Below are 21,324 nucleotides of genomic sequence, written 5' to 3'. Positions count from 1 at the left end.
AAGTGTTATTCAAAAAGGTTGCCGCATTAAACTTGGCATATTTTGCGGCGCAACGCAATTAAAAATGACGCAAATGCATAAATTGTTTTCGACGCTGCTTTTGTTTCAATGCCATACCTTTTTATAATTGAGTCCGCACATGTGCGGTTATTGTTGTTTTCCTTTTATTTGCTTTGAAACCTCAGAGCAGTGCGGAGTGCGTGTAGTTGTAATAAACGCCTGGATGTATACTTTAATTTTTTGGGGCGCCTTTTGGTGTGAGGCAAATTAAAATGCAATTAAATGCTAAAAAATGCAAACAAAATGTCAAAACGCTAATTGAAAAGCAAATATTTATTTGAATTTTATTGCCTTTTAATTAAATATGAATGAAAGTATGACTGCAATTTTTTTTCTTACATGAAGACACTACTTATTTTTGAATTAAACAAACATCGACTATAATTCTGAAACGTCGGAGACTCTACCAGGGATATATAAATTGTGATGAAGAAGCACCCGAAAATTGTAACCAAAAAGCAAAATTTTAAATTATTCATCAATATTTATTTTGTCGCCTTCGAAGGGCGACCAGATACTTTTATGCCAATGATTTGTGCAGTCCTCGACACACTTTTCATAAACACTTTTTTAGATGGCCTTCAGCGAAGGCTGGTTTATCTCGTCGATCGACTGGTGAATGCGGTGGTTGATCGCTGGTATTCATTGCGTTTTTTTAGTCACAATACTGGCTCGATGCTTTGGTGCATTATCATCGTGTAAAATCCTTTAATTGTGTTTCCACAATTCTTGCCCTTTTCTACGGGTTTTCTCACGCCAAATAGAACTCCTTATTGACTGTCTGTCCCTCCGGCACAAATTCATGATGTACCAAGCCACGAATATCGAAAAAAACAATGACGTCACCTTGATTTTTGAGCGAGTTTGGCGTAATTTTTTTGTTTCCGGCTCGTTTCTTCCCTCCATTCCGATAATTGTTGACTTGTTTGCATGTCAAACTGATAAACCCATATCTCATCGTCAGTTATAATGCTCGCCATGAATATGGGATCGACATTCGCATAAAGCGTGTCCAAAGTAAAAATTTGGCTTTATCGGAACGTATCGAGCAAGAACGCGTTTCATATCCAAAATATCGACCAAATTAATGCGAACCGCCTCACGAGAGATATCGAGCTTTCTTGCCATCTGTTTAGCACTTGTCTAAGGATTTTCAGGCACCATATTCTTGACTGTTTAGTACTTTAATCAGTTGAAGACGTCGAAGGTCTTTCAGAACTAGGTACATATGTCATCAACGATCTCTCGACCGTCTTTGAAGGCCTTGTACAAACTGTATGCTTGTGTTTTTGATAAAACTTAATCATTCCCAACGATTCCGTACGACATTTGGGTAGAAATACAAAATTTGAGACAAATACTTTGTTCCAAATTTTTATCCATTGTAAAAATCGCCACGCAATATTGAGCTGCAATTGCTGTAAACAACTGTTTGGCAGATTACGTCTACCAACTTAGCCAAATATAAATTCAACTCAGGTGGTCTTTCCGGCAAACATTTATTAACCCATTCATATGAACATGTGAGTGAGTACATTCAGGTACTCACTCTACTGCCAGAAGGACACAGGTCGAATGCAGCTCTATCAAATTCTCCCATTCTCTCTTGCATTCCTGTATTATAATTGCCACAGAGTTCCTTAATATTGGGATTAATGTAGTATAAATAAAATGAAATACACGTTGCTTTAATAGCTGAGAAGGGCATGAAGCAAATACTGACAGTCATGACCGCTCATAAAGTTTATTTGCGGTTAATCATACGGCTGAGTGACTTTTGAAACTGACAAGTTTTATTGTGGTTGATAAATTTCTGCATTAATTATTGTTTTCTCTGCATGTATGATGTGAGTGAAAAGAACAGGCTGTGCTTACTCGTATTAACAAAAACATACAAATTTCTGCTAAAGTAAATTTTGTAGTTTGAAATAGAAGAGATAGGCTTCGACGATTTTCAGTTTCAGACAGTTGATACCCTATTGTAAGTCGTACCGCAGAAGTGAATAAACTGCTCTGGAATTGGAATAGATCTTGCTTTGTGATGCAAACAATCTCTTTTGAAACGGAAATGTTCAAGAAGTAAAGGCAGGCATCGCAATAAATGGTTTCAGAAAACAGATCTGAGGTGTCATCTAGATTTCTAAATTGTGCTCATCTTACCAGGATAGATAGGCGGTATTATGTATTATGACTAACCTAGGTGATCCAATGTATTAAAACAGTAAGACCGTTGCTCTAGCAGAATTGTGAACTGACTTGAAAACATGTAAAACGAATTATTTGTTTTAGATTAGGTTCAGATGAATTGAAGTAATAACTTTGATTCAAATTCCCTTATATACTGAATGTGAGATTTGTTTGTTCCAACATATTTTCAAGCCACATCGTTTATATTATATATTGGATTCAAGTGATTCTGGGTGTATGGTATATAACATATGATTCGCTCTTGAATCACTGTTGAAGAGCCAGGTCGAGTTTTGCTACGGATTTACTGTCTGACTCTTAAGTATGTATGTATATATGGTGGTTCGTTTGAAACAAGTCTGTCTATACCTACCTATAAGAGTGCCCCATAATATGAGCATTCTCATACTTCTAAACCACTTACCAGTTGAGTATCAAATTTTTGTAACATTTTATTTTTAAAATTTTTCAACGTTTTAATTTAATGCTCATCTACTCGTTATATCGCCAGCTTAAAGTGTTATTTCGTTGCCCTCTCTTGCAGTCACTTTTGTAGTCTCTCGAGCTTAAGATAGTTTCTCTTTGGCCGATTGTAAAAGTCGCTCCGTTGCAAGACAACTGCACTGCCATCTGATAAGTTTCCGCATTCGCTTTTACCGTTTTCTCTCTGGGATTAACTTAAATTTTCATCATAAGAGTGGTTTTAATTGGCAATAACCTTATATACCATATATTATACCAGGTAATATAATGGTATATACCATATGGTATACCAGGTAAAGTAATACCATATATTATATTATACCAATTATAATGCAATAGTTTCCTTGACGCACCTTAAGGGCACACTCTCCGTAAGCTTTACCAGAATTCTATTTGGCGTAGAGCGAGAAATGTCAGCCCTTGATTATTTGATTACTTGAACAATTGTGCTTCGTCTCTGTCACACATTGAACACCCTGTAATTTTAGTTCAATAAAGTTGTAAGGATTTTTTATGAATTTGTCTCGCAAGCTCTCATATCCTTGCTAACTTATTACATTCCGTTTTCAATTAAGCACTCGGCTGAACTATGACTCTAAGCTTGAGGCAGTAGTTTATTCGGTGCGCAGTGCTCGAAAGCCACGGATAAAAGCCTTGCAGCGCGCATAAACAATCTTTCTTACCACTTAAAATAATAATATTTACTTTTGTTGCGCCGAACAGTTACTCTCCTAAATGTATATATCGTCACTTGAAATGCAAAATAACGTATCATCAAAAAATTCGAAATTGAGTGTCTTATTGAGCCAAACAGTTACATCTCCTAATATTACATATGTGTATATCAGATTCTATATATGTTTTAACCAAATATTTTTTTTATCATGTTCCATTTTATTCCTTGTTTCAATGCCACAGTAAATTTCCGAAAATGTTGTTACGTTATTTTGCATTTCAGGTGACGATATGTATATATGCCTATATTGATATGTAAACTTCTCTTTACTCATGACTTTCTTTCTTTGCAGCTAAACGCCCACCTGTTGAGGAGACCGCCTCCTTCCTGCAAAGTCTAATCGCCTCGCATGGTCCCAATTACTTGGAGAAGCTGTTCGGCAGTAAGGCTCGCGACGCACTCGCTCCGTTAGGTGGCGTGGAGAAGGTTGCCATAGCCCTGAGCGAATCACAGACGATTGAAGATTTTGGCGCCGCATTGCATTTGATGAGGTGAGTAATTGAGCGAAAGTAAAGGCAGACGAAGGACGAATAAAATCCAGTGAGTCAGCGCCGTATAAGCGTATATGTATATAGTATATGCGAGGTATATGTATATATGAACAGAAATGTGTTGTGGCAACCAAAATTCTGCAAATTTCAGTTAAAGCAAACACATTTGGCGAGAATATTCAATTATGCCGTGCTTTCGTAATCACTTTTACGTCCACCAACAACCACACCGATTTCAAGTACCATATATATTTGTATGACTAATTCTATCGGCGCTTGACTTTTGCTGCTTTATAAATTTACTTTGATCTAATATTGCCTTTAATAAAAATTTGAATACTTTGATAATTAATATTGGTGCAGTGATCTCAATCAAACATACGGACAAAGTAAATGCAAATAAAGAATTCTTGATTTGTTTTACGAGTTAAATTAATAGATTATATTTTCAAAATTAATTACTATTTCAAGGCTTATCTTCCTAAGGTAAAGAAGTATAATATATTTTTAAAGTGTAGTGTTTCTTCCTGTAGTTGTTAGCCAGATCTAAAGTTACTAATTGACCGATTTTATAAAACGCATTTATTAGCTTCGTCTATATATATACACATTTCTCATTGACTTCTTGCCACGTTCGCTGAAATTGCCAACATTTTTAATTAACACCTGTTTGGTCAACCCGGCGTGAGCACAAGAGCCGAAGGCATTTGCAGAAAACAGATGCCGCAAAATGAACGCGATCCTAAGTTACATCTGTATATATTTGTAAAGTCGTTTGTCATTCTTATAGCCTTTCCTAGACCGTGTAGATTGCCTTGAATCCAATAGGACGGATCTAAAAGGATATCTTTCCGTTGCGAATATGTTAGATTGCAATTCGTTAAATAAAAGACCGCGACAACGGCAGCCGAAATATGCTCAAGAGAGTTTCTTCTATGACCATTCTTCCAATCAACTCTTTCGCCATAAACTTTCACACCGTTTTTAATTAAAAATGGACTATTGGCTTGGGATTGAGCACCAACTGACGGAGTAAACAAGTTGAATAGGACAGACGGCTACCACTACTAGTTATCTTCCTATAAGTAAAAATTTCCTAGTAATGAACATGATCACTATAGCATAGAACAGCAAGTTCACGTTGCTACAAAACATTTTTCACCCCATCATATGTTTACTGTACTGATCCCAGATGATAATGGGACACTTACACGTACAGCAGAAAGGACGCATTTTTGAATTAATTGCCCATATATGACATACTGATACTGATGCCATACTGACTTTACCTAAAAATAGTTGAAAGTGCAATATTGTGATACAAATATTTCCTTCTCTTACAAAGCAATGGAATATGATATATTTATAACGTTTTTAGTTTTGATGAAAATCACTCGATGGGTAATCTTTGCCAATGCCATAAATGATATATTGACTTTGCCAAACTTATTGATATTTAACATTAAATTACGCAGCCAGAACAACAAAACAAACAAATTTCTCTCAACAAGTATCAACGCAAAAGGTCAGCACATTTTTATATAAATATATTTACGAATGACCGCACCCAATGCACACGTTCACCATTCAATGTAATAAGAAAATTTCGTTATAATAAAATAAATTACGATATTATCTGAAAAAGGTCATTCGACTCCGGTTTATTAAAATTTATTGACCAGAGAAGCTGCTTTGGCAGCCCGCAGGCTTGGCGACGCGACTTTACGTACAATTTTTTTGTTATTTTGTCTGGTACAAAGACAGAAAATCCTGCATTACAGCCAGAGAAGAGAAATGTCAAATTATTATCTTTTGACTTTCTAATAAGGTAACGGTAAACGAAAAATATCGTGCGGTTATTTGCTGCTTATTATTAAATATGACCCTAGTATACGTGAAATTGATACATTGGAATACAAAAATTCTTAAATTCACAAATCCGAACACATTGTTATGCATGACTCCGGTACAACCGTACTGGGGCGGTGTAGTCTTTTTTACTACTAATAGGTAATCCATTTCGAGGTTCTCTACATGTTTTAAGAAACAAAACGTAAGCTTCGAATTTAGTGGATAATGTTTATTATCATTCGAAAGAGCATGCTTTGGCATTTATTTTTGAAGACTATCTCTTTCAAATCTTGGCCGCGGCTACGTCTCAGATGGTCCATCCGCTGAGTCCAATTTTCGATAACTCGAGCGAGCGGTTTGACTGGTTATTGGCGAGTGACACTCATAATGTTTTGAAGCGGGTTTGTCCGCATAGACTTTCAGCTTTACTTCTAACTTTAGTCTAACGGTGTAATACTTATCACATGGTCTTGGTGGCCAATCGATCGGCCCTAAACGTGAAATTATCTGCTCACCGAAGTGCTCCCTCAATCCGTTGAATGAAGCGATGTGTGGGAATTGACGTCGTCTTGTTGAAACGAAATTTCGCCGAGATCACGAACTTTAATTTCCGGCATCAAATAGTCGCTTATCCAACTGTCGTTTTTTTGAAGAAATATGAACCGATGATTCCACCGCCTCACAAACCCCTTGAATCTCTTCAGGTTGCTGCGTCTCAAATGCTGTAATTTTGGCTCGAAAAAGTCGAATCTTCTAGGAACTTTTCAAGAGCACAATTTTTACCGATTTCAAATTAAGTTTACTTATATGTCACTCTTTCAGGAAGAGCTTTAAGAGAGCCTTACATTTTTAAGTTATTGTCTTGTCATACTGGGGTGGTATCTGATTCGTTATCTTGCAATTGTTTACAGATCTCCTCCTGCTATGTGCTATTTGGTTAAAATGAATACAAAGCTCTCTTTTATTAATTCTCAGCGGACATGGTATTAGCTCGGCTTCGAAATCGTTTAAAAAGGTTCCTAGGTTACCCAACTCGTCTGCTTTCTGTTACTGGGAATGTTCTTGTGGCCATTAACCCAAAATATGTACAAGTGTAGTCGACTTGTCCTTAAAATTAAATTATTCCTGCAATTTTTGACGTTTATGGAATTAATCTGTGGTGTCGACAAGGCCAGAAATTCTGACTGATCATATACAAGGGTGCTTTCTGTATCTTTCCACAGTAATTGAACAGAGTTTGGTGGGCGAGCAGACAGACAGCCACCCGGAAATGCGTGCGTTTTGTCATCTTTATATTTATATATAAAGGGTGTTTTTTTAGACACATGGTTTTAAAGAAGAAATGAGTTAATGTTTATAATTTTTTTTATATTTTATTTTTTATATAGAAAATAGGTTTATTATACAGATGAGAGATTTTCCCCGCGGCTGGCACGAATAAATTGCAAACATAAATTGCAGTCAAAAAGCCCAACTTTCTACCAATTTTTGCAGCATGCCAGGCCATAAGTCGGGAATAACGCTTCTCGGGCATAATTGCGAAGACAAAACTTTCGTCAGACTTAGAGCAATAAACGCGCTGCAGGCCCACGGCGCGAAATGCTCAGCTCATCAAAAATTTGCTTCAATAAATTAATTGTTTCGTTGGCCGTATGGCATGTATCAAACTCTATTATTATTAAATATTGTATCAATATTTATCACGATCGCAGAATAATATGTTGAATATCTTAAAGAATTAATTACCAAATTTCCATAATACTAAAGTATTATCGTCTCCCCGGAAAGCATTGTTTAGGACACAAACCCAGTGATTCCACTCTCTGCCGTGCATGTTCTGCCCACACTTAATTTTCAGTGTAGTTTCCTCTTCCGCTTTGTCAATTTCATAATTATTTCGCAATCCGATTTACTCGTTAACATCTATAGTTAAATTCTGGCATTGTTTATGGCACCGAGAACAAAAACATTTATGTAATTTGTCAGGATAAATTTCCAAAAATGTTTTTCAAGCATTTTTTAATAAGTACTTTATTATTTTAAGCTTTTTAGTTAATAAATTAATCTGATGTATAGGAAAAAGCAATAAAAATGTATTTAATATGATTTACATCTAAACCGAGGATTAAAAAATATACTCCAATTACAAAAGCATAATAAAAGTGCGTTTAATATTTATATTCGGTTATTGAACAAATATATTAAAGCACAATATCGCCAGCCATTTATTACACGACTATGGCGTACTTAATTGTAATGTGTAATAAAATATTAATTAACTACAATATACAACCACACGCTGCACATAATAAATGGATGAGATATGAGCCAGTTTCGGGACCGCTGGGAGAAAAAATAACACCTGCTGTGAATAATTGTACCTTGCATGGACAGCGGCGTTTGCTTTACCGAGAATTACTTATTTATATATTTGATAAGGCGCACAGAATCGTGTATATATAGTATATGGATATTTGCTATATAAAACACATGCGCATTTCATTCCAAAGTATATATATGAGTATATATTATATATACTACCACATCTGTTTTGATTATCCCACAATGTAATCTGGTAATGTGAATTAAGTAATTAAGATGTATGTGAAAATAATGATTCAATTTGATTTACGCATGACGAGTTTATTCCTTGGACATTTTTCTCACAGAGACACAATTCATGGCACAAAAGGCAATGAGACATAAAAAATGCGAATAAGCAAGGAATATAGAATCGCTGTGGCAATTACTCTTATCAAGATTTTCGTAAGTATATAGCGCTCGGCCTTGAACACGACAATGAAATTACCAATTAAATTAATGAGCCCATAATTTATGTCGAGTTCTACTGACAAAATAAGTTCTAACGCGAACTAAATAAATCAGAAATTGTGGGTTCTTAAAAGCAAAAGTATGACGGCCATCATAAATTGTGTCTAAGTGTGTTGTGTGGTTGAAAACTGTCAACATAACACGAAATGAAACCACTTCTCTACTCAAAAACTATATTCTTTATTTGTTTCTTTCTTTTTTTACACAAGTTGCTCTTCACCAATCAATCGGTTTCACTCGATAAGCCATCCGCTAAAAGATATCATAATTTTACGAAAAGCCGAACAATAACAAAGCATAGGAGACCGTTAAACTACTCGCAGGTGACCCAAAGTTTGCAAGGCCATCAAATCGAATCAGACGTACGCTGCAAAAGGGTGTTAACTCAGCAAAAACTTTACGTTTACACATATTCATCATTTCTTTACTTGACTTATTTCGGTAAACGTTTGCAAATTTAGAAAATTGCAAAACGAATGTTCCTCAACATTCCTAAAGAGTATATATATTTCATATACAAAACAACCCGGAAATATTGATGGCCATGAAAAAAGGCTGAAACGTATGACAGATGCAGAAGAATACAATACACTACCATCATGGCTGTACGGCTTTTAGGTTAAAATATTTTAGATTTCATGAAACAATGAGAATGGAAACCACAGATTTGCGCGATTTGCTTACTTTTGAATACAGTATCGGAAACGATTTCAACCCTGGCAATACTAATAATATACACAATTTCTGAATGCTAGACACATTTAGTTAGATATCGATGACCTACGTTCTCTAGGTGCTTACCTTATAATTAATAATGTTTAGCAGGAAATATTTATTTTGTTTGTATTCTTCACCGCAGAAGATTTAACTGTCGCCCAAATGAGTATTTTCAAAGCCAATTTTCAGCAAAAAGATGCCTTAAGGCTTACTATAATATCGTAAATTCGATTGTATGGACTGACAGACTTTCTAATCTTACAATGGTTGTACATGCCATCTAAAACTAAGCGATATAGATGTGGGGTTATGTAAATATAAATGATTAAGATAACGAGATGAGACGAAATTCGGCTGTCTGTCTGTTCGTTGAGTTATCTTGATGAAACTTGCTAAGCGTGTTCTTTGGCAAAAAACTACAAGTTCGTAGATGGGCGCAATCGGACCACTGTCACGCTCATAAAACGCCATTAACCTAAAACCTATAAAGTGTAATAATTAAGCACTAAATTATGATGTAATGTAATGTTTAATGTACATATCTCTTAATCTGCTTAAGCCGAAATAACCAAATTCGCTTATGATAAATCCTATATCGTTACGGACAGAGTGAAAATGAATGAAGGACCATAACCTTATTCACTCGTCATATAAAAATGGGCAAAATAGGACTACATCCACGTCTGCTTCCCATATAACTCAATTTTATATTCCATCTCACTCTTGCACTTTCCAGTATCCAAATAAAAAAAATTAATTATGAGTTTTCCAATAGGAGTGACGTGATTCCTTAAAAAAGAAAACATACTTATGTTAAGAAAATTTTCAGGTTTTTTTTTTTTTTGTGAAGTACAATCGATACAATTAAGTTCTGAATATATTATCATTCCTCCATGACTTCTTTTTCAGGGACGAATTCGATGAACCCAATTTTCGAGTACATTTTCCAATAAACCAAGTCACATGTCATGAACATCGTATTCAGTATTGACTTCTAAAGCTTGAAGAGAGTGTGGTTTATTGTTAAAGACCAGTGACCTTAAATAACTCTCCAAGAAGTAGTATAATGGTCTCATTTTCTTGGAGGCCATTTAATGTCACTATTTCTAGAAATAATCGAATCTCCAAACTTTTTTTCCATAATTCGGTTATTACAAGTGCTGTGTGGCCTCGTTTTGTTGGAACCAGATGTTCAAGATCAGCTTTTTCCAATTGTCTCCGTAAAAAGTTGGTTATCGCTTCATTTCGAAAGAAGTACAGACCGATGATACCAGACCAAAACCCCACCAAACTGTCAATTTAGGTGAATGTAATGGTTGTTTATGAATAGTTTGTGAATGTTCTTCGCACCAAAATCGACAGTTTTGTTTATTTACCACAACACTCAGGTGGAAGTGAGCCTCATTGGAGAAGATGATTTTCTTAAAAAATCATTATTGTTTTTAAGGTGTTTCAAGGCAAAATCAACAAATTCACGACGTTTATGGTGGTCCAAAGCTTCAGTTCCTTAGTGAGAACAATTTAATTCAGATGCAAGCTTAAATTCTTGCTCGAAATCCACCAATTTTGAGACAGTCCCAATTCTATTTGTGCTTAGACTAAATAAAATCGGGTTAAAAGCCGCCCTAGGGCCAATGTAACTAACGAGCCTTATGTACTTGAAGGTATAGTACTTCCCTGGCTTTAATCCTGGCAAATTGCAAAAGTCTAAAATGTGCGGTTATTCTTGAAATTAGCTCTTCCTTATTTGTTCTTTGTTAGACTTATACCAGCAAATTTTGGTGTCTAATTCACCAGTTGTAGTATCTTCCTAAACGTATGGTAAGATCAGAGGAAAACGTGCACGAAATGAAAAAAAAGAAAATAAAATAAAATGACAAGCCTAGGTCCCATTGAGTCAATTGGCTAAGCCAGTCCAAAAGTAAAAATAAATGTCTACGAAAATTATGATGGCAAAGCGCACAAAATTACGCAATAAAATTAAGCGGAGGAAAAATGTTGCGAAACTATGCGAGACGAGTTTGATGAGCTGCAAATTGGGGCCATAAAAGCATGAAAGCCCTCAAGGCGCACAAATATCTTTTCGGATCAGTGGCTATGACTATGTGTGTGGTGGTAAGCATATATATGGAGAAGTACACACATTGAGAGCATATGTACAGTTATATATATTGTGAGTATATAAATAGTAATGCATGTGTGCATTTGCGCCAGTTTTACCAGACATAACAGTTTCACATATACATTAGTTAGTGAGAACAACCCGCGGCGAGTGACAGCACTGACCTTAACAACAACGATTGCAAAGAAAAACAGGACACCAGAGCAACATTGTGCCAGAAGTGGGGCACCGAAAGAATTAGTGCAAAGTAAAATGAGGTTAGTGCGTGTGTGAGTGTAAAAACTAAGGCGAATAACAATAAATGAGTACGCAATATCAACTAAGTAAGAAAATGGAGCAAATGTGCACACACACACACACAAACACATATACATTATAAGTATATAAATTAGCACAAACGCACTGCTTGTTTTGGCGCCTTCGCATATGCTAAGCCCATTTACGGGTCTGAATTGTGCGATTGTTGTTCTTGTGCTTGCTTGCATGTTGATCTCTGCGAAAGCTTAAGGCGACCTAGCAAATGCGCCTGCTGGGATTAATTAAGAGCAAAACAACATTGCAAATGCAGGCGAACCCAAATGCCATGTAAGAAGGTTTTTGTAGGACATGTGTGAAGATTCGTATATAGTGAAGTATAAACTCACACATATGTGCACACATAAAGCAGCGCAATGTATCATAGATATGTTTATAAACAGATACACTCACAACTATAAAATAGCTGAACAATAAAGTCAATAAATTGCAAATTAATATAATCAGGTTATTGTTTTCTTAGTTTAAAGTACACTTTTGGATTAAAAATCGTCGGAGAACCTATAAAGTGTATGTATGTATATCGTCACCTAAAATGCAAAATAACGTATGATCAAAAAATTCGAAATTGAGTGTTTCATTGATTACCATTCACTACTTGAAATTACATACATATAAGTACGTATATCCAACATTTTAAGCTTCTGTTATCTGATATAGCCCAGTTTTAACCAATATTTAAATTTTATTATTATTTTATTTTATTATTTAAATTTGTAAAACCCAAATTTTCTTTCAATAAGAGTGGTTTTTGATTATAATTTCTTTTCTTCGCCTGTTAACTTATGAAAAGTGATGTTACGTTATATTGCAGATGACGAAATGTGCAGCGTGACGAGTTGGTTTAGCCATGCCCGTCTTTCTGTCCGTCCATCCGTCTGTACATATGCGAACCATACGAATTGAAAACAAGTGCTAGCATAGCAATCTTTTTGATTTGACGAGATATTCTACAGCAAATTTGGTATGGGTTATTGCCCAAGACAACCAGGTAGCCTCCGAAGAAGTTTGTTCAGATCGAGTGCTTATAGCAAATAGCTACCATACAGAGCCATCAAAATTGTGTAAGAAATGTTTGGTATTTGTAAAGGGTATTATAGCTTCGGTGCAATTAAAGTTAAGGATTTTCCTTATTCCTTTTCATATAAGTAGCGGTGTTTTTAGTGCTTTAAGGATTGTATTCCTTTGACAATCGACTCTAGCAGTAATATTAGCAATTGTTTGTTTCAATTTCATAAACAAATTGTATTAAGAAGCGATGCTGTTTTGATAAAAATATTTCTACGTGGCATCCTAGAGAAATTATTAAAATTTTAGAGATCTCCGTCCATCCATTTCTTGTAAAGATGTTTATACCTTAAGAGGTACTCTGTCTGGTGGTCATATGCTTATTTGCCCATTTACTTATTTCCATCAGATTAGGTTGACCGATTCCCTGTTGAGATATTCCACTTTTAATAAACAGATATGTATGTAAGGACCCAGCGTCTTTCATATTTTACAAATGTGCTAAGCCGATATATTTTGCTTATGAAAGACGCTTCGTCCTTTCAGCCATTCAGCCATTCAGCCGAAAATGAGCCTCATCGCTGAAAATGATATTTTAATGAAAATCCGAATCATTTCCAAATTGTTGCTCAGCCCAATTCACCAACATACGACTATGTAGGTCGAGATTTTTTCTCAAAATTTATCCACAATGACGTCACAGAGATGATAAACGCTTGGGAACGACGTGTGATAGACTGATTTGGGCCTTCCTCAATTGATGCGCTAGCAGCGGCAATATTCTCTACACTGCGGCCACTTCTTTGTCTTATATTATATCTCTTTCCATGATGAAATGGCCAACCTTACTGAAGATAAATGTCAAAAGAGAGGGAAAAATAAGGCGCCGTTTGCTGTCCATATCGGTCTACTTATGTAGCGGCCCTATGAAAAGATCCGATACTTTTGTGACGTGTGAGGATTCTATATCATTGTTGCTTTGCATAAGCGACCACAAGTCTTTACCAGAAACTTTCTTGCTCTCATGGTCTTTTTGCGTTCAGTTAAAGTGGACTTAACAAGAAATACTTGATATCATTGAATATATTGAACTCATTAATATCATACGTAATCCAAATGAAAAATAATAATTTTATTTTAAATTTCATGACTGACATTATTTGCAGTGCTTTTATTGGTTTCAAAATAGAAAAACTTGTCCATATTCGATAACGTTGTTAATAAACAATATTTAGTGCCAGTATTCCACCATTAACCCAATCCAATATTCTTATCCGTACTTGAAGGAGAATTTACAATATTTCCAGTTTTAAATGATTTTATGATTGTGTCTTCCGTATACGTTTTTTTTTTATTCTGTTATTAATCTTTTCTTAAATTTCCCATGACGCCCGGCTGTTGTTTGCTTCATGTGACAGTTTCGCGAACTTTGTGAAAATATTTTGTGACAATTTGAGGAGGTACCTAACATTTCTCAGCAACTTCCATTATGAAATTTTTTCTTATCAGAAGTTGGTACGAATTTTTTGTCGCTTAACAATTTCTTTGTGAATTTTTCATATTTCCCCAACTTTTTTCTTCTCCTGCTCTCACTTTTCCACCTCTTGACTACCATTTTCATTGTTTTTACTTTTCGTTTCTATTCGCCTTATTTTTCTTTAATCAACTCAATTTATTTTCTTTATGCGTTCTTTGCTTTTAAATAATACGAAGCAATGAGAGATTGTTAAGATGAAACTGTTACGTGGAGAGACACAAAGATAAAATGTTTCGAATCTTTTATAACAAATTTTTTTTAACACATAACTTTTCCGTACTTTATGGGACATAAGAAGGCAAATTTAACCAATAACAAATGTATGGTTGTGTGGCAAATCCCTGTGAGCCTTTTATAGAAAAATACTTTAGGTCCTTAACTTTCCAGTTTCACCTCTCTCTCTCTCTCTAGAAATTGGAAGGTTTATTAAATATATGCGGATACTCTCCAATGGAATTCTGCAATGACGCCATTAAATCATATTTATGTTGTAATGTGTTAAAGATACTGAAGTTGACTGATGTTTTCGGATAGCATTTGGATTCCTAGTGAAAACATCAGCAAATTTTCTAAACACATTTCATTGCAAAATAAGAAAAACTTTAACATCGGTTGCACTGAAGCTTCCAAATAAAGGGTGGTTTCGAGGTTCCCTAAATTTTAAAGAAAAACAGAGAAACTTCAAATTTAATGAAGGATGTTTATTATCGTTCGAAAAAACATTGTTTGGCATTTATTTTTTGAAGGCTATCTTTTTCAAATGTTGAAGTTTGAGTTGAGTTTACGATGGCTCGTTCGAGCATTTCGACTAGTAAAGGGCGAATAACATGCGCGATGTTTGGCTCCAAGGCCAAATCTTCATAGGAATAAGTCTAACGGCGTGATATCGCACGATCTTGGTGGCCAATCGACCAGCCCAAAACATGAATAATAATCTGCTCACCGAAGAGTTCTCTCAATAAATCTATTTATTTACGCGATATGTTGGAAGTGACCCCGTCTTGTTGAAACCACATGTCGCCGAGACCACGAACTTCAATTTCAAGTATCAAATAGTTGGTTAGCACACGATAATGGTCGCCATTGACGGTTTCGTTCTTACCACCATCTTTTTAGAGAAAATATGGAATGGATGAAATGCGGCAGTTTTACTTGTTTACATACCCATTGGGTCAGAAATGAGCCGCATCTCTGACAAAATTTGGTCCGAGAACGTCGAATCTTCTTGGAACTTTGCAAGAGCCCATAGGGCAAAGCGATGTCGCTTTGGAAGGTCGAGCGTCTTCAGTTGATGCACAAGCTCATTAACTAAAAAGGTTTTTTCGTTCCATTCTTGTCAGCCAGCTGTGTGCTTTAACTGTCCGATAACTGTGATACCGACGGCTTCTTGCGACAGTCTCTCAACAGTATGCTTCTAAAAAAGGGTTCATTCGCAAAATTCTAGTCCAAGCGTATATCCCGTTTTGAGGATGAAAAAGGTAATGTTTGAAAATAATTTTGTCTACCCTTTTAAATTTCTGTAATCAACTGTAGGTTAATTTTATATGGATTTAAGTTCGCTTCTTTTTTGTGTGTATGTCGGCAATTTCTTATCCAGTGCATTCTTATCACTCAGAGAGGTTTCTTTCTGATATTATATTATTCTGTATGTATAAAATAGTTGTTTTTCTTAAATTCCCGTCCGTTGTCTAACATAAAGGACAAGCCCCAAATCTATTCCTTTTATTCGTAGGCGAAATATCTATGCCAGCACATTAGAGCTTTTGGTTCTTGTGGTTTAGTTTCAGCCCAAATAAGCTGATACAAAATTGAGCTAGTAGAAGATGTTAGCTGTTAGGCATTCGGTTTTTGGATGTCTGCAAATAATCACATTGCTATGTTCAGATCTTGCATATGATTTGTGTACAGTCCTTATCCTCTTCTATTCGAATCTTTACTGCTCCTCCGTTTCAGAAACAACTTCTTTTAATTCGTGGGCGAAGTATAGAATCCAGGACATTGAAGTTTTTGGTTTTTGTGATCAAATTTGAGGGCAGTGGATGAAGACCTTGACTTTTCATTGGGGGCGTTTTTTACGTGGCGGGTCCCAAACCCAGCGCACAACTCTGTAACTTGTAGCTCGCCGGATGTTCTTAAGCTACCCAGAGGAAACTTGGTCAAAGACCTCAAGTGAGCTGCTTGAGCCTTATGTAAAAGAATCGTTTCTGGCCACTCCCAACTGACTGGCGATCAGAGAACCTTCCTCACTTGCGTGAACTTCTACACATGGCTCTTTCCTCCATCCTTCGCGAGAAAAGTTCTGCGAAAGATTTATGGTCCTTTACGCGTTGGCCACGGCGAATATCGCAGTCAATAGAACGATTAGCTTTACGAGATATACGACCACATTGACACAATTAAGCGAATTAAGAGACAGAGGCCACGCTGCCCTTATCTTGTCGTCCGAATGGACGAAAACATTCCAGCTCTGAAAGTATTCGATGCAGTACCCGCCGGGGGAAGCAGAGGAAAAGGAAGACCTCCACTCCGTTGGAAGGACCTGGCTTCGCTTGGAATCTCCAATTGGCGCCACCTTGCGAAAAGAAGAAACGACTGATGCGCTGTTGTTAGCTTGGTTATAACTGGTTTCTACGCCAGTAAAGAAGAAGAAAAAGAAGGATGAATAGCTTTAAGCAAAGTTGGATAATATATTTTTCTATGACACAGTTTGAACTTCCTCTAGCCAGTATTCATTCCACTCAAGGCTTAGAAGCTGAAATCTCTTACTAGAAACTAAATTGTACTTTTTTCACTTGAGACAAGTGGTTTTATACCAAAACTACATTTTTTACAAATTAAGGGATGTACATAGTATGCCAATGAGCGACAGGTTTTAATGTCTCGGAAGTTTGGACAAAGAAATAAGCTTTTTTTCTAATTTGAGACTTTCATCTAAGTTGGGAAGCGTGACAGACTTGTATAACTAAACTCTACCACTGCTTTTATAGATATTACTAATGTATCATTTATTTACTTGCAGATCCGACTTGGAGCACTTACGATCCGTTTTCATGGCTGTTGAAAATGGCGATCTCGGCATGTTGAAGTCGCTCGGCATCAAAGACTCCGAACTGGGCGATGTGAAGTTCTTTTTGGAGAAATTAGTCAACACCGGCTTCCTAGACTGAGTGGCGCCAGATCCCGCTTCTGGATTTTATTATGCACACGCACAACCCATTAACCCCAATTTTTACTCGTACTTGGGCACACCCTATGACAACTACAACTACTAAATACGAACACGTATTTGGTAGGCGACGTAGGTGAAATAGGGCGACGCCTTATTTACGAATAAAAAGCACACACACACAAGAGCAGACATACACACCAACAACAACAACAAATAGAAACGCAGATACATTGAAGCAGTGGTATAACAAAAATAGCAAAAAACACATGAAAAAGTAGTTGGAACATAATTCTTTCTCAAATCTTAAAGTGAAGGAACAAATTACAGTGAAATCTTCAAGTTTCTTTCCATTTTCTACACACATTATTTTTGTTGGACTTTAATTTGTTTACCGAGGTTTCGTTTTGACGTGTGTTTGCAGAATTTTTATAGAAAAAAATCAAAGTAAAAATCACAAAAAAATTGCAAAAAATTATATGAGACCAAAAAAATCGATTGTGTTTAGAAAATATATATAACTGAAAATAGACTTAGGCAGGCGAAAGCGCGGGGCAGGTGTAAAAGCGGCGGCGAAGTAGAAATAAAATGCGACAATTGCATAGTTCCAAGCAACCAATAGAAGCTTTGTATGGGTGAGTAGTTGATGCGTCTTTGCGGGCAGTGCGTACTTCCGGGGATTCCATGAGCGAATGCAAATTACAACAAACATAATATTATAACTGGTTTTACTGCTACCAACTACGCTTTGTTTGTATGCTTTCTTTGCGCACTTTTTGCTTTACTCACTAGCTAAACGTTGCTTTCTATTCGACTCCGAGTCAAGGCGCTATTTTGAAAACTGAAATTTTTGAGAAAAGAATAGTGTACATTAAAAAAATAACAACAACAAACAAAAGTATGAAATAGTCAATGGTTTTCAGTGGTATCTCAATGTGTACATTCCAATTCAATCATATTAATAATAAAATGTGGAAGCAGGATCGACATGAACAATGAAAAAACAAAACAAATGAAGAAGCTAAGAAAAAAAATGCGATAAAATTGAGTAATTACTATGAAAAATAAACTAAATGGCGCAAACAAAATGCAATGTATATGTTGGAGGATAGAAGAGTGCAAAACACAGGCATTGCAGCAAAAAAAAAATTAAAATAAAATACATGAAATAGTAGAAGTTTCTGAAAATTTTGGAAAACTAAAGCAAAAAAACGAAACAAACAAATAGTGCAACTAAAATTGCAAAAAAATACTGTTGTACTCGAAAAAAAATATAAAAATACAAAACTTAAAAAAAAAATTATAAAAAAAAATAAAAAAGAATCTTTAAAAATCTCTTCATCCACTTATGAGCATGACTAATGCCGTAGTACAATTAGCATGTATGTATCTCACAATGGCTATCAGTATATACCTTCCAGCTAAAAACAAAAACAAAAAACAAACACTTAAAACTACGAAAATATATTTAAATTTTTTTTTATTAGAAAACAAATAGCTGTAAATTTTTGAAATTTTTTTTGTGACAAAAAATCCGCTCTAAAGTGTGTAGCTTAAAAAAAAGGCATGACTGCGCCACAAAAAATATATTCTAATTAAGTAACTGTATTTTCAAATCATTTACATAACAAAGTGTGCAACCTTTTCTCTTATAATTAGCATTAGGGTGGCGAAAAAGTATAGACAAATATTTGACTAGACACTATAAGCCAGTAAAGTAGGTATACTAACTGAATTTATGGTAAACTAAAACATATCTGCATGTATTCAAAATTAGAAAAAGTAGTTTTAGCGACAAAAAAAATACGAAAAAACCACAACAACCCTAGCAAGCCCTGCAGCTATTTAAAAAACCCGGTTTTCGAAATGAAAAATTATTAAAATAAAGCAAATAAGTTTATAAAAAAATATTTCTTGTTAAAACACACACATACATATCAAATTTAGCATAGAAATCATACTTTCCCAAGCATAATGGCATTTCAATATGCTTTCGAGAGCGATTAGTGCGCGTATCTATGAGAACTCAGCAGAAAATAATAAAAAAAATATTGCAAATAAATCTTGAAAACTTAAGTCCCACAAACAACGCAGGAAATTACAAAATGTAGCAAAAACTTATAAAAAGAAGCAACCCTGACTTGACGCGTGAAAAAGTTCACAAAAAATATTATAAAAATTTCAAAATTATGTACTTTAGTATGCGTTCACATAAGCACGCTTGAAATACTTGAAGGAAATGCAAAAGCAAACGTAATTTGTGCGAAAGAGCGGCAAAAGGCGAACAAGTTGACACTTGAGTGACAGTTCGGCGCTTACGCACGCCGACTGCGCAGCTTCGTGCTTTTACATAGTTATATATTATATAGCATGTATATACTGCATATTTACATATGTATATAAGCATACATGCATACGTATGTGCAGTTGTTCGCAAAACTATTTCATATCGTAGTTAACGGTTCATGGTTCGTTATAAAATGGCAAATTTAGAAGTGTAAAGAAATTATTATGCAAAATAAGCAAGTTTTTCAGCGCTAATTTTTATTTCTTAGTAAGTAATGGCTGTTCTTTAACGATTTACCGTTTTGTTTTGCGTTCTTTTTTCCTAGAAAAATATAATATTTCTTATAAAAAAAATAATTAAAAACATTTACTAGCCTTACGCTGAAGGAGTGCTCGATGCCGTTAGCAACTATCTGACCCAAACCCAACCACCGATGATTTTTATGGAAACTCGACAGTTGGAAATCATTACAAATCCAACAAAAAAAATAAACATAAAACATTTTTACATTTATTTTTAAAATTTTACACGAAAATAATTTTGTTTTCAATAAAAAAAATTATGCGAAATGAGTTTTCTTTCAAACAAACAATCAAATAAAAATGTTTACGTGAAATAATAATTTCTCATTTTTTTGAGCCAAAATTATTTTACATATACTTTCTATTTAGGGTATTTTGTTATTAAATACCCAACATATATTTTATTTTTTTATTGAAAATATTTTAAATTTTTTCCCTAAGTTTACTTGGACTCAGGTTAGGTTAAACGGGCCGGCTGTCACGCCAAGCATAGACCTACTGGTCCTCAGTAATACCAATGCTTTTTTAACACTTTTTGCGAAGTTCAAGAGGAACTTGGTAACTAATTTCGATATTGCTCCAGTCCTTTGAACTGCAAGGCTCCTAGATATACAAGACGAGTTCTGGATACAGCTGGACAGTAGTAGAAGAGGTATGACAGCGTTTCGCGCATGTCTACTGCCCTGCATTGCCGGCATGTGCCATCTTTGTTAATGCGCGCATGCGATGCCAGTTGTGACCCTACAAAAGGCGAACAACCGTTGAAGTCCTTTCCAGGCCGTGTAAGTAAAGTGAATGACTGTTTTTCTACGGACCCAATGCACATGAAATTGGCGCACCTTAAGACACACCATTTGGCCTTGATCCGTCTGTCAGCCCTTTTGGAAATTTCATTAGGTATCTTAAAAACCACAAAAACGTGGCTTCTCTATTTCCTGTACACTTTTGGTAATCTCATAAGCTATGCTCTTTCGCGGAATTCCTTTGTGACCTGAATATACTGTATATATACAGCTGCTTTCGGCTATATCTAATGCCACTTTGCTTCTAAGGACATGCTATGATATGCTACGTATGTTGGCTATATTATATGCATTTCTGATCGAAAAGACTTCCGAATGGAAGATGCTGCAGTTTTCTGGAAGCTTGAAGAGCCAATGAGCAATTTTCCGCTCATCTTTGTTTCAATAATCTTTGGATGATAGGTTTTAGCATAAATTAAATATAACG

The 21,324-nt window shown here is 35.4% G+C and overlaps 1 protein-coding gene across 1 annotated transcript in view; it reads left to right on the top strand.

Moving 5' to 3' along the window:
- Positions 1 to 19,000, top strand: part of LOC126759647 (IDLSRF-like peptide) — a 161,982-nt gene extending 142,982 nt beyond the window's left edge. Inside the window, exons 4-5 of the mRNA XM_050474614.1 lie at positions 3,759 to 3,957; positions 17,359 to 19,000. Coding sequence (XP_050330571.1) covers positions 3,759 to 3,957; positions 17,359 to 17,506 — 347 coding nt within the window. The 3' untranslated portion in view covers positions 17,507 to 19,000. The remainder of the gene's footprint in view (positions 1 to 3,758; positions 3,958 to 17,358) is intronic.
- Positions 19,001 to 21,324: the final 2,324 nt, after the last annotated feature.

This window comes from Bactrocera neohumeralis, chromosome 2, assembly GCF_024586455.1.
Source record: "Bactrocera neohumeralis isolate Rockhampton chromosome 2, APGP_CSIRO_Bneo_wtdbg2-racon-allhic-juicebox.fasta_v2, whole genome shotgun sequence".
Taxonomy (NCBI): domain Eukaryota; kingdom Metazoa; phylum Arthropoda; class Insecta; order Diptera; family Tephritidae; genus Bactrocera; species Bactrocera neohumeralis.
The sequence above is the reverse complement of the archived record's forward strand: the minus strand, read 5'-3'. Positions and strand labels throughout refer to the sequence as shown.